The sequence below is a fragment of the Lemur catta genome, chromosome 2 (assembly GCF_020740605.2).
Source record: "Lemur catta isolate mLemCat1 chromosome 2, mLemCat1.pri, whole genome shotgun sequence".
Lineage (NCBI taxonomy): Eukaryota > Metazoa > Chordata > Mammalia > Primates > Lemuridae > Lemur > Lemur catta.
In genome coordinates this window covers 84,199,004-84,213,208 of record NC_059129.1, presented here as the reverse complement: position 1 = coordinate 84,213,208, position 14,205 = coordinate 84,199,004, and the positions used below count along the sequence as shown (strand labels likewise).

At 38.4% G+C, this 14,205-nt stretch overlaps 1 protein-coding gene across 3 annotated transcripts in view; it reads right to left on the bottom strand.

Annotated features, from left to right (window-relative positions):
- CFAP206 (cilia and flagella associated protein 206) overlaps window positions 1–9,351 on the bottom strand; it is a 44,632-nt gene extending 35,281 nt beyond the window's left edge. Inside the window, exons 1-6 of one of the 3 annotated variants that reach the window (XM_045543990.1) lie at window positions 9,273–9,351; window positions 7,814–7,926; window positions 7,119–7,202; window positions 3,210–3,300; window positions 1,548–1,736; window positions 582–740 (exon numbers count right to left, since the gene is read on the bottom strand). In XM_045543990.1, the coding sequence (XP_045399946.1) occupies window positions 582–740; window positions 1,548–1,736; window positions 3,210–3,300; window positions 7,119–7,202; window positions 7,814–7,921 (631 nt within the window). In that variant the 5' untranslated portion in view covers window positions 7,922–7,926; window positions 9,273–9,351. The remainder of the gene's footprint in view (window positions 1–581; window positions 741–1,547; window positions 1,737–3,209; window positions 3,301–7,118; window positions 7,203–7,813; window positions 7,927–9,272) is intronic. The other 2 variants (XM_045543991.1, XM_045543992.1) reach the window with 2 other exon arrangements.
- Window positions 9,352–14,205: the final 4,854 nt, after the last annotated feature.

Sequence of the window (14,205 nt, the reverse complement as noted above, 5' to 3'; positions counted from 1 at the left end):
AAAAAAAATACCCTATTGTACTAGATTATTGATCTGGTGAAAGACATTAACACTTTATCAGTGGTCCTACAGGAGTATCAGATTCATAAGGAAGTCACTTCTATTGATAGATCCTTAATTAAATATTTTATAAGTGTTTCAAACTTGTGGGCAAAGAATGCATTAATTATATAACAACATAATAGATGCTCCTGAATTTAGAGATTCGCACCAGCAACTGTTTTCATTTCAGGGTGATTTTTATTTTTTAAATCACTGAATTTTACTCCATTTGGTAATTTGACTTGGAGCAAAAAATGCAAAGCCCCACTGAATTCGGGAGGCTAGCCTCTAGGCAAGCCCCCTCATTCCTTTTACTGAGTCACTTTCTCATTCTAGCTTCATGGTACATAAAATTTAAAATCTTTCCCCTGCAAAAGTAAAATTTACTACACATTATGAATAGCAGTTATTCCTAAGGAAGAATCAAAATTGTAAATCTTAAATCTTAGAATGCCAGTGGTGTGTTATTATTTTCTTCACTGTGCAAGCTGAATTTCAAACATGCATAACCTTTAGAATTAACCTAATGGTATACCTACAATCATCAATGCCTTCTCCTCCTTTTCCACAGTCTCTGTTAAATAAACGAATTCCAGTAACAATCATGGCAAGTTCTTTCAGCTGGCGTTCTTTGTCCTTTTTAGAAAGAGTTAGAAATGTCCCAAGCTCAGTCTGAGGAAAAACACTCTGCAGGGCAGCTAAAATAAACCACAAAAAAGGAAACAAAATGATATCTTAAGATATCAGAACTTAAAGTACAAGTCTCTTTCTTTCTTTCAGCAGAAAGTTAAAGAACTTGTCTTTCTAGGATAACTTATATGATCCTTTAAATTTCTGATACTGGATTACAAAATTTATCATACATCCAAGCTGAGCTACTGAAAATAATGTCATTGCCTCATGTCCATTTTTAATAATTAAGTATCCATCAGTAATTTTTCTGGCAGCGGGCATTAAAATAAGCTTTCTACTTAGGGCTCTGAGTAGAAAAATCGACGCCTTAAAATAATTGTGGAAGAAAGCCATAAGAAGGCTAGACATTTTGCCTATTCCTCATTTTAAAGTATGAAAGTGAGCAAGTATTTCCTGAGGATAAAAGTGTCCTTTTCCATCATCCATTTTAGGTGACAGACTCAATTCCTTTCATCGATATGAAATATCCCTTTCCAGCTGTCCCATTTACCCTAGCAGCCTGGAGCCCCCCGTCATACTACCAATGTTTCTCTAATGAGCTGTAATGGGTCCTTAGATACGTGCAGCTCTAAGAAAATTAGCAATATTTCACTTTCTAGAGGTGTTACTTGCATTTTAGAATTGACACAGTGTAAAAGGAGTCTGTGTAAGTTTTAACCTCTTGTGCTTTTCTTTTCAGATAAAAGGGGAACTTCAATCTTTAACACCTCTAATTTAACATATTTTATAAAATACATGATCATATATGATCATTGTACCATATGTGATCATTTATTTTTACCTATGGATTGGAAATTGTTTATGTTTTTTACCTGTTGCTTCTCTGACAATCTTGATATCTGTTGGGGATCCCAGGCCAGAGCGGAGTAACACATAGCTGACGATCTTCCGGTAGAGGCTTTCCAATTCTTCCTTAGTACATGCTCTGTTATCTGTAATTTCTCTTCTGACAGAGCTTATTCTAGAATCTAGGACTCGGTGATGTTCTTCAAGAAATTCGTCTAAAATTGGCAAACAATAATGTTCTATATATTTGATATTTAGAAATCTTCTCACATAAGGACCAGAGAAAAACTGGCTTGGGTGTGGCAATTCTACTGCATGAAAACAAGTATTTTTGTAAGATAAAATAATGAAATAAAAAAGTGGCCAGCAAGTAACCTCAATACAAAAATCCAGTGGGAAAGATTTATTACAGTGATTTAAATGGACTACTTTGTCAAAACACCTAAGATTTTAAACAGCCAATCCAAACAGTAAATATTAGAAAGGGCTAAAACCTCCCAGTTAAGCAGAAAGTAGAAAAGACTATTTCTACAACATATATATATAATGTTATATGTGAACATACATATGTAATATATATTTATACAGTATATATATTTATACTGTATGTAAGCACATGTAATATATTATATGTAAGCATATATGGTAGTATAAATACATATATGGTGTATATATTCCTCTTCAATTATTTGTATTTCTATTTTGGTTCTAGATAAATTTCCTCTGAATAGCATTACTGATAATATGATACTTCCTCAAGAAATTTATCCCTCCCCCTTCTTCCTGTGACATGCTGAGGTATAGGCTTAATTGTGGCAGAAGACTATCTTTACTAGCAGTATAATTGTTACAAATGATTCAGTAAGATACTCCATATTACTATTACAACTATATAATAATTAATATCAACCATGCACACTGCATACCTATAATCTTACCACAAAAGCAACTGAGAACATTTTGCAAATTAAAAAAAAGAAATTAAATATCATCAATTTCATGACTATTTCATTGCTTTAAAATTTTATTATTAATCAAAAAATATATATCATTTTACATATATAGCATAACTGAAATGCTAATACACAGAGAAAAAAGAACAAAGAATATCACCAAATTGTTAATGATGACTACATTATAGTAGGGGCAGGGACAGTCTATAGAGGAATTTCTTCTTCTCTTGTTTCCAACTTGTCTTTAATGTATGTATTAAATTATTTGCGTAATGAAATGTATTCTAAACTTAAATGTCCCATCATTCATTTCATTCTGGGGTAGTTACATAATTTAGGTAAGTATTATGAGATAATATAAACCAGGAACAAAAAAAATCTACAAATTAAAAACTTTCAACTTCAATAGGCTGGTTGTTTTAATTTCTAATTATTATGTTTTAGTGCCATAAAGGTTAAAAACACAATAGATTTGGAAATGATAATTATTATGAGCATAATAATTTGAATTGACTTTTAATATTCATGAAGCTATTGGTATTTTTCTCATTTAGCCTTTCCAACATTATTACATTCTTTAAAGTTAGAAGATTCTTTCAAAATCTTTCAAAAGATTGACAAAAAATTGTTAAATTCACCAAACAATTAAGTTGTCAACCAAATGAAGCCCTTCTAATCTGAAATAAAATATGAAATCTTTCTGGAAAAGTATTAAAATAGGTAGATGTATGTTACCTCGACGTGTATAATTCAAATCAAAGTAGACTTGCATCTTAATGGTGTCCAGGGATGGATTTTTAGTATCCAATAGCCGAGTCACACAAAGCTAGAAAAGAATGGCCCATGAATGCTTCTAGTTACACTTTCTAAAACACTCAAGAATTCCCTAAAGTTATTTTCAAAAATAAAGGGAACATCAAAGAAATGGTTCCTGACATTTATCCACCAATAACCCCCTTTTATTATTTTTTTTCTCCTTGAGAACTTCAAGCTTTATACTTTACCTAATTAACAACATCTATTAAGTAATAATTTGGGCTGGGTGTAATGGCTCATGCCTGTAAACCCAGCACTTTGAGAGGCCGAGATGGAAAGATTGCTTGAGACCAGGAGTTCAAGACCAGCCTGGGCAACATAACAAGATCCCATCTTTACTAAAAATAAGAAAAATTAGCTAGGTGTGGTGGTGTGCCTTTGTAGTCCCAGTAACTGGGGAAGCTAAGGCCGGAGGATCCCTTGAGCCCAGAAGTTCGATGTTACAGTGAGCTATGATCCTGCCACTGCATTCCAGCCTGGGCAACAGAGCCAGATCCTATCTCAAAAAAAAAAAAAAAGAAAAGATAAAGCAATAAGCTATTTCCCTTTAGTTAACCATATTACTATATCCAGGTGACTAATAGTCTAGTAGGTGAAGGCAAGAAACCTGATGTTTTGGTTAATCTGAGCAGTCTAAATGTAAATATATATTGCACAAGGCCTATACTCCAGTCTAGAACTCTTCTAGAGTTTCTCTTTTTTTTTTTTTTTTTTTTTTTTTTTGAGACAGAGTCTCACTTTGTTGCCCGGGCTAGAGTGAGTGCCGTGGCATCAGCCTAGCTCACAGCAACCTCAGACTCCTGGGCTTAAGCGATCCTACTGCCTCAGCCTCCCGAGTAGCTGGGACTACAGGCATGAGCCACCATGCCCGGCTAATTTTTTTGTATATATATTTTTAGTTGGCCAGATAATTTCTTTCTATTTTTAGTAGAGACGGGGTCTCACTCTTGCTCAGGCTGGTCTCGAACTCCTGACCTCGAGCGATCCACCCGCCTCGGCCTCCCAGAGCTAGGATTACAGGCGTGAGCCACCGCGCCCGGCCTAGAGTTTCTCATTACTATTTATGTGAGCCGTGAACAACTCCACTCCTTTGCTGATGCTGGAGGTCATGTGATTTTTTTTTTTTTTTTCTTTTTTGAGACAGAGTCTCGCTCTTTCGCCCTGGCTAGAGTGCCATGGCTTCAGCCTAGCTCACAGCAACCTCAAACTCCTGGGCTTAAGCAATCCTTCTGCCTCAGCCTCCCAAGTAGCTGGGACTACAGGCATGTGCCACCATGCCCGGCTAATTTTTTTCCATATATATTTTTAGCTGTCCAAATCATTCCTTTCTATTTTTAGTAGAGACAGGGGTCTCACTCTTACTCAGGCTGGTCTCGAACTCCTGAGCTCAAACAATCCGCCTGCCTCGGCCTCCCAGAGTGCTAGGATTACAGGTGTGAGCCATCATGCCCGGCCAAGGTCATGTGATTTTATAAAAAGCTGCTGCAGCTAGCTTCCTCTCCTCCTAAAATTTCTCTGGCTCTACTGTCTGTTTCAAAATTTCTTCTTCTGGTCTGTTTTCTCCTATCCCCTCCCCCCAATAGGTAGCTCATTCCTCTCCTCTGTCTTGCCTCTTTAAACGATCAACCTGAATTTTCTTTCCTTCTCTCTTCCCCCCACCCGACTTCCTTCACTTCTCACCCCTTAGGCTTTATATGCTGCACCTGGCAGGCACATGGCAGCATCACTCTCCACCCACCTCCCTGTGCGCCAGCCCTGCTTTCCTGGGAGGAGACAGGGGAGAATGCAAGACTGAGGACTGGACACTCTGTCTTTGTGGAAGCCTGTGCACCTGGATCCCTATAGCTAGAGAAGTACCGTTCTAAAAGCTGACCTTCAAAAAAAAAAAAAATTAGCTCATCCATATGATTTTTAGTTGAGAAAAAAAGAAACAATTTTTATCACTTGAATTATAATATGTTAATACATGGATAGTTCATATACCTGTCATATTAAAAGTATATTGAGGCCGGGCGCAGTGGCTCACGCCTGTAATCCTAGCACTCTGGGAGGCCGAGGTGGGTGGATCACTCAAGGTCAGGAGTTCGAGACCAGCCTGAGCAAGACCCCGTTTCTACTAAAAATAGAAAGAAATTATCTGGCCAACTAAAAATATACATAGAAAAAAATGAGCCGGCCATGGTGGCACATGCCTATAGTCCCAGCTACTCGAGAGGCTGAAGCAGTACGATCGCTTGAGCCCAGGAGTTTGAGGTTGCTGTGAGCTAGGCTGACGCCATGGCACTCACTCTAGCCCAGGCAACAAAGTGAGACTCTGTCTCAAAAAAAAAAAAAAAAAAGTACATTGAACTTGATTCTTTCCAACTTAGTTGAGTAGGGGTAGGGGAGAAAAAGTCTTCTTGAGCCACGGAAAAGAGAGAATCTTATTTTCTGCCCTTCCTTGATTCTTTTCCACGACTTTCCAATAATATTTCTGACTATCACAGTCATTTCCCCTATTGCTAAGAACAGGCTTTATATTACATTTTAAATCAGCCCAGAAAGACCCAGCTCTAGGGTATCCTGTGGAATCAGGAAATGTCCACTACAGAAACATATTCCCCAATCCAGGCTGGGAGTGATAAAACTTCTCCCTGTCATTTTCATGAGCCCACAAAATGTCAATATACAAGTTTGGGAAAGCATGTTTCAAGTCCCTTATATGAAGGAGGGAGTTAAAGTCATTAAGCCCAGGAGAAAAAAATAATAATGCTGAATTTTTAGGAAATATAGCCATTCACAGTGGCTCACACCTACAATCCCAGCACTTTGGAAGGATCACTTAAGGCCAGAAATTTGAGATCAGCTACAAAATAAAAATTATTATTTTTTTTTAAATTAGCCAGGTGTGGTGGCACATGCCTATGGTCCCAGCTACTCAAGAGGTTGAGGCCGCTTGTTTGAGCACAAGAGTTGGAGGTTACAGCGAGCTGTGATCACACCATTGCACTCTAGCCCTGTCTCTTAAAAAAAAAAATACAGATTAAGCAACTAAATTCAGTGAGTCAAAATTAAAACATATGAACCACATTAAAGATGTCTAAAGTTATTGCCTTCTTTAGTTCTTAAAAATGGTTTTCAGGAACATCTACTTGATTTATAACTCCGAATCATTTTGCTTTGGTTGTACCTTTTCCTTTAGAATTTAAAAATATAAATTATATGGAATCGATTATGTGAATCTTAATTTAGCACATGTTATTTAGTACTATTTAACTTTACAGTATATGACAAACCAGTTAATAATGTTCTCAATGTAAGAGATTAATAATAAGCTATCACTAAAATACTATGACAGATGCTACAACCTGCTTAGTATCCAAGCCCTTCCTTTCTTCCTAACAGAGCCCCAATTTGGATTGGAGCAAAGATTTATCTAGGAAAGAAAAAAATCAATGTCCCAGGGTCACTTACAATATCATTCTGATCAATAAATATAAGCAGATGGGAGAGATTCTGGGAAAACTATTATTTTCAGGATAGAAAGTGACAGATCCAATTGGCACACTTATTTTGGCCTTTGACATTTCCCCTTCTTTCTGCCTAGAGGTCAAGTCTCTTGACCATGAGATAAAGTTATATGCCAAGGATGGTGGCCCAAGAAGGCAGGAAGAACAGCCTATGTATCTCCAGATTTTGTTGTATGAGAAAAATAAATATCTCATTTGTTTGTACCACTATTTCGTGGGCTTTTGTTTCTTGTTCTTGAAGGCAATAATGACTAATACAAATACTGTATTTAGAATTGAGAATAAATAATCACAAGTTTGAGGATTATTGTATCATCACCTTAACAAGTTTCTGCACATCACTTTTTACGAGGGTTCTATCCATGTTAAAGCCATTACTTGGATCCAGGACAACAGCTTTCACCTGAGAGCAGGAAAAGAGTCCATTAAGTAATTTTATTTGATATTATTATAAAATTAGTTTAATATGTTTCCATTTTTTAAATAACTACCTCTTGATTACTCAAGGGTTGATTTTTTAGCTATTTTTCTTATTACCCAAATCATCAGCACCTTTGTTGGAGGTTGAAGAAAGAAAGCAATAAACATCAAACTTGAATATGGTGCTAGAAAAGTTATGGAGAAATAGGCTGAAAGCTATGGCTAGATTTTAGACTGGGAAACTGTGGTATATTTTATTGTATTTTTATTGTGTGTTGTTAACCAAAAGCAAGAACAGAGAAACCACAGCAAAGAGTAATTTTTACAACAGCAAACAAAAATACATATTAAAAAAATTCCTACACAGGAGCACACTATTGATATTTCTAAAACTCATCAAAATCTTCTATATCAGTATCTATAAATCTAGAACTGACATGCTCTATAAACTTTTAAAAACTATTTTTCACAAACTTGTCTGATGATCACAACTGAAAAACATCTAGGAAAGCATCATAGAACCTTAAGGGGAAAATGGGCACCACATAAAAAATTTTGAATAAAGCAGTAATTCATAAAAATATTCATTCTTACCATAAAAGCAATCAGAGTTTCAGAAATAATCTCTCCATGGGCTGCACATTCTTGTACTATTTCTCGAATGATATTCTTTATAACACTTTCTGCCTGAGTGGGAGGCATTCTGGCTAAATAAAACAATGATTGGTTTTTTAAAAACTGCATTTATACATTATTTTTCCTCTTTAGATTTATCCACTATAATATCTGTAAAGAGTCATATTATCTATTAACTTATTAATATTTAATTATTACTATCTAGGACCCTTCTGGTTTTCATTGCTTTTTTATTTTTAAAAATGAAGGACTTTATTGATGACAGAGCAATTGGGACTTCCAATGACTGAAACATTTCCCACTTAAGATAGTGGCCACCAAAAGTATGATATTTTTAAATTAAGAAAAAAGGCTTAGCAGTATTGGAGGGGAGGTAGAATAAATGAGAAACCCAACCCCCTATGTATGCAACAGAGAACAGCTTTAAAGAGGAAATGCTTATTCCTCCACATTCCCTAAATGACCTTTCATAACTGTAGGACAATCTTGAAGAACAATTCATGCTCAGTTCATCTAAATTCTCTTTTCTGCACATCCAAGTTGGAGTTCACTCTTGATAAAAACATAAATGCAAAAAATCAAAACATATTATGAGAGTTATGCATCGTGGAAAAAAACAAACTTCTGGTTATTATTTCCATTTACTATAAACCAGGAAAAAGTGGTAGGTTTTAATGGAGTCCCCTGATTTTTCTGAGGATCAGTAACTGAGCACAGGGGAACCTGGCATGTAGAGTATAACAAAGGTAACACCAGATAGATGAAGTTAATTCTCCGTTACCATCAGCGTTCAGTGTAAGGTAGCATTTGGCACTTTGTCCACTAAAATCAGATTGCTTGGATTCCATGGTGACCCCACCACCGTCTAGCTGTGCGACCTTGGCACTTGCTTCACCTCTTTAACAAGGCAGTTTCCTCATCTAAAAAATAATGGTCCCTATCACTACCTCTTCCCAGAGTTGTGGTGAGAGCTAAATGAGTTCTATATATTTCGTGGTTAGAATACTGCGTAGCGTGAAGGAAGCACTTAAACCAACACGCAAGCAATGCCCCCGGGGCCCGTGTGCGCGTGCGCGCGCTGCCGAGCCAAAAGCTTGACGTTGCTAAGGACGCTCCTCAGTGCCCTCCCCTGCACCCCACTTGCCAACCGCTAGATCTGGGGGTGCGAGCGTGGCCCAGCAGAGGCGGGAAGGCTCAGGCGCCCACGCAGTGCGCGTTAGAGGGCAGATCGGCGGACCTGGGCGCCTCTGGCCGGAACTGCCCGGGGTTTCCGCTCGGCGGCGTCGTAGCAGGAGGGGTAGTGACTGAGAGTTAAGTCTCGGCGAGGCTGGACAGGGTCCTCCAGCGGCCCGGGCTCGGCTCGCCGCCTGGCGAGGCACAATTCTGGTTCAAGGGCGCGGAGCCACAGTGGACTGACCTTGGCTGGAATCGAGAGCAAGAACCTTGTCTATCCCACTCTGTCCTGAGGCCCTTCCTGCGTCCTTTAGGGCAGTGGGGCGTTCTCCGCAACTGCCGCGTAACCTTGGAGATCGAACGCTCAGGACCTAGGGGCGGGGCCGCGGCGGGGGAGGCGGGGGCCGCGGCGGGGGAGGCGGGGCCGCGGCGGGGGAGGCGGGGCCGCGGCGGGGGAGGCGGGGCCGCGGCGGGGGAGGCGGGGCCGCGGCGGGGGAGGCGGGGCCGCGGCGGGGGAGGCGGGGCCGCGGCGGGGGAGGCGGGGCCGCGGCGGGGGAGGCGGGGCCGCGGCGGGGGAGGCGGGGCCGCGGCGGGGGAGGCGGGGCCGGTCCTACCTTGCGAGTGTTTCTACAAAAGATGGGCGGGAAGACCTTTAAAAACGAAGAAAAAATAGAAGGACCCGAATCCTAGGCAGAGAAAGGCACATTCGCTGCACCTCAGTGGTTAAGATTGTAAAAACACAAGATTTCTTAAACGAGAATGTTAGCTTGTCTAGCGTGGAAACGTACAGGGCGGTTTTAAAAAGAGGGAGGAGAGAGGAAGGCACCAGTTCCAGAGGAGGGGAAAACTTGAGGGGTGCAAGTGGAGTTCTTGTAAAAATGTCTAGTTTTTTTAAAAAAAGTAAAAAGGATTGCAGTTTTATTTCATGTCTTGTTCAAATGAAGTCTGTAACAAGATGCTCCAAGATACCGAAAGAGAAAACTCATTCAAGAAGCACGTAAGAATCCATTCGTGTCTGGAGTTGGGATAATGAGGTTTTTGTCCCTTAATAATATTTCTGAGGCCCACCTTCAGACTTGGAAGCGTGAAACAGGATTAAACAGACCTTAGAAGCACAGCATTAAACAATGAATTTTTTTTTTCTAGAGAGTGATTTTTCTCAAATTGCAAACGTGCAGAATAGGATTTGCTTAGGGCATTCCCAGAATACTAGGAAATGAATCAACACAAAAACTCAAGAATAAACAAGTCATAGTATAAAAGGTTTTTATTAATTTTCCCCTTCTACAAAATTATAAGAACACAAAATTAAAAAAAAAGAATCAGTGAATTCTATTGTAAACATATCCAAACCTCTAAAACAGTGGGGGCAATAGTGGTCTTTCTTAGAATTAGAAACCAGGTACAATTTCATACACATACACATGGTCCTAATGAGGAAAACTGGATCCAAAGCATAAAAACCTTTGCTATTACAGCATTCCTGGCAGTGATTCTCAGCTTTAGAGAGTTAGGGACAACTATCAGCAATATATTGGCTGGTCCCCAAAATGAACTCTGATATGCCCTACTGGTCTATTTTGTATATGTGAAAAATGTTACTGTGTAGCTTTTCTTAAAGATGAATTTTTCCGTGTCTTTTGCCCACCCACTCCCACACCCATCTCCCCAATCCTTAACGAATGACCAAGTCTTCATTAATGTCTCTTGAACCAATTCACTTTTTCCATTCCCACTTCTCCTGCATTCATTAAAGCAACTATCTTTTCTTGCCTAGATTACTACAACAGCAAGCTAGTTGCGCTCCCTGCTTCCAGTCTCATATTCCTCCAATTCTTTCCTATGCCAAAATGATCTTTCAAAAATATAAATCTGATCATGTCATTCCCCTGCTTAATATCTTATGAAGGCTTCTCAATGGCTTTGGGGGTAAAGTTCCTTGGCATGCAAGGCCTTTCATGATCAGATCTCAGCTCATGCATTCAACCTCAGCTCTCACAACCCCCTTCTTTACTCCTCAGACCACACCCTTTCCATTCTCTGACCATTTTGAATTAACTTCTAGTGTTCTCTGGCTTCCAGACCTTTGCATAGAGGTTATTTCCTCTATTTGAAATTATAAGAACACAAAATAAAAAAAAAAGAATCAGTGAATTGTATTGTATTGTATTCTATTCCTTTTCCTCTTCACCTGGTTAATTCTCCTGTGTCTTCAGAAGCCATCTCCTCTATGAAACTTTCTCTAACCTGAAATACTGGGTTTAGGATCCTAAACTTATATCTCTATACAGTTCCCAAAACATTTTCACTGCCTCCAAAGGAAACTCCATACTCATTAAGCAGTAACTCTCCATTCTCCCGTTCCCCCACGGCTTTCACCTGACAAAGCTCTCACTACTCTATGGAAGTCTATTTTCTTATCTATCTGCCCCACTAGACCATAGCTCCTTGAAGGCATGGGACATATCTTGCTAAGTTTCCAGCACTTAAGAACAGAGACTGGGATGTAATAGTCATAGACGACTATTTGGGTTAGAAAGGGAAGTATAGTAGTGAATGGGTTAAAAAAAGGGGGAGAGTGAGAAATTTTTAGATGTCTTTAAATTAATGTCTTTACTGAAGGGTTAGGATTATTTCAGAAGGAAATTACAATTTTGGAGGAAAGGGGGCGATTCCTCAAAGAACTAAAAGTAGACGTACCATTTGATCCAGAATCTCACTATTGGGTATTTACCCCCCCCCCAAAAAAAAGACTTTTCAACAAAAAGACACCTGTACTCAAATGTTTATTGCAGCACAATTTACAATTGCAAAGATGTGGAATCAACCCAAGTGCCCATCAATTCATGAGTGGATTAATAAAATGTAGTATATGTATACCATTGAATACTATTCAGCCATAAAAAAGATTTTGCAACAATGTGGATGGAACTGGAGACCATTCTCCTAAGTGAAGTGTCTCAAGAATGGAAAAACAAACACCACATGTACTCATTATTAAACTGGAACTAACCCATTAGCATAGAGGGAAGTAAAAGTCAGTGGAAATCAACCAGGGGGCAGGGGGGAAGAGGAGAGGAGCAAAAACCTACCTAACAGGTACTATGAACACTATTTGGGTGACAGACACACCTTTAGCCAGGACTCAAGCAATATAAAAGTGATCCATGTAATCTAAAACATTTGTACTCCCTTAATATTTTGAAATTTAAAATAAATTTAAATTAATTAAAATTAAATGAAATTTAAAACTCAATTCTTCAGTTGCACTAGCCAAATGTGGCTGGTGGCTACTGTATTGGACAGTGAACATAGAAAACATCCTCATTGTTGTACAAAGTTCTCTTGGACACTTCCCTAACCCCTGCTGCACCTGAACTCAAACTTCCAAATGACTCTCACCTTTAAATGTTCTGTGCTTTCAGAACTTCCTTTAATTGGATTATTTACTTTGCCATCTGTGCTCTTCAAAACACAGCTCAAATGTCATCCTGTTCAGTGAAGAGTTTCCCAACGAAAGCTCCCACCCTCTGACAATTGGTCACTTTCTCATTTGGGTGCCCACTGCACTCTCAGCAGACTTCTCCCGTAGCGCCCCTAACACCCACATCACCTGTTGGTGCTCATGTCTGTTTGCCTTTACTGCAGTGTGGGCTTGGGGTGGGCGCAGGGACCCAGTCTTATTCATCTTTCTATCCTCAGCTCCTATATTAATGCCTGACATATAGTATATGCTAATAACTATTTTTGTGAATGAATAAATATTGCCAATAAATATTCTAAGGTCAAGATTCTATCAGACTTCAGAAACAGAGAATATCCAATTGAAATTCCTTACTGAGAGGTAAAAACTTTGAAAAAGAAATGTTTTTAGACAAATCATCAAAATATTGTATATCCTCTCTTAAATCACAGTCTTATGCTAAATTTATGTTCTATTTAAAACTAATCCACGAGAGGCATGACAGTTTGAGTGGATAATTGAGATGGTTTGACAGGTATAGTGAGGTGAGACTGTACACGGAAGCAATTCTGCCCTCAGCAATTATTAGATACACACCTACAATATTAAAAGCATAAAGATTTCGTTAGTCATTCGAATAGTAAATGTCTAGGTTTAAAAATCATTCATTGGGATATTTTTCATTATAAAAATAATACAGTCTCTTTATAAAAATTTGAGGGGAAAAAACCCACCACCCATAATTTTTTCTTTCATGGATCATGCTTTTGATTTTCTATTAAAAAGTGGTTGCCAAACCCAAGGTCATCTAGATTTTTTTTTATGTTGTCTCCTAAAGTTTTTATAATTTTGCATTTTACATTGTGGTCTATGATTATTTTGAGTTGATTTTTGTGATGGGTATAGGGTTTGTGTCTAAAATTTTTTCCTCTTTTGCTTCTGGATGTCCACTGTTCCAACACCATTTGTTGAAAATATTATCCTTTCTCCTTTGAATTGCCTCTGCTCCTTTGTCAGAGGCAATTGACTATATCCGTGTGGATCTATTTCTGGACTGCTTTATTCTGTTCCACTAATCTATCTATTCTTTGGCCAATACCACACTGTCTTGTGGCTTTGTAGTAAGTCTCGAAGTCAGGTAGTATCAGTCCTTACATTTACTTTTCATGCCTTTTCTCTCTACTCTGCTCTGATTAGAACATCTGGTTCAATGTTGAAGAGTAGTAGTGGTAATACTGAGTGAGCTCCATTAGCTTAAAAGAAATGCGTACATTATCCCTTTAAGTGTGGTGTTTGCTAAAAATAAATGCCATTTTTCTGGTTAAGGAAGTTGCCTGCTATTTGCTTTATGGATATTTTTATTTTAATAAGCATTCCAGGTTAGTTCAGGTGGTTTGGGGTACACACTTCACAAAAGTAATTAACATGGAAGAAATAACTATATCCAGCAAGCACTTCCTCATGTTTCAACATTATATACAAATTCTATCTTTGATTCCAGCGGACAATGATACATGTACATATTAGGCATTTAAAAAAATGGGTTAGATCTGTTGGCAACTTAGTAATAAAAACGACTTGAAATATCATCAAAAATATGAGGATAGTTTATTGAAACTTATAATTTTTTTTAACAGTATACAGTGTAGCAGACTAATTTTTATGATCTGATCACAATTTAGACAAGTGTGTTTAAAGGAACTTATTAGCAGAG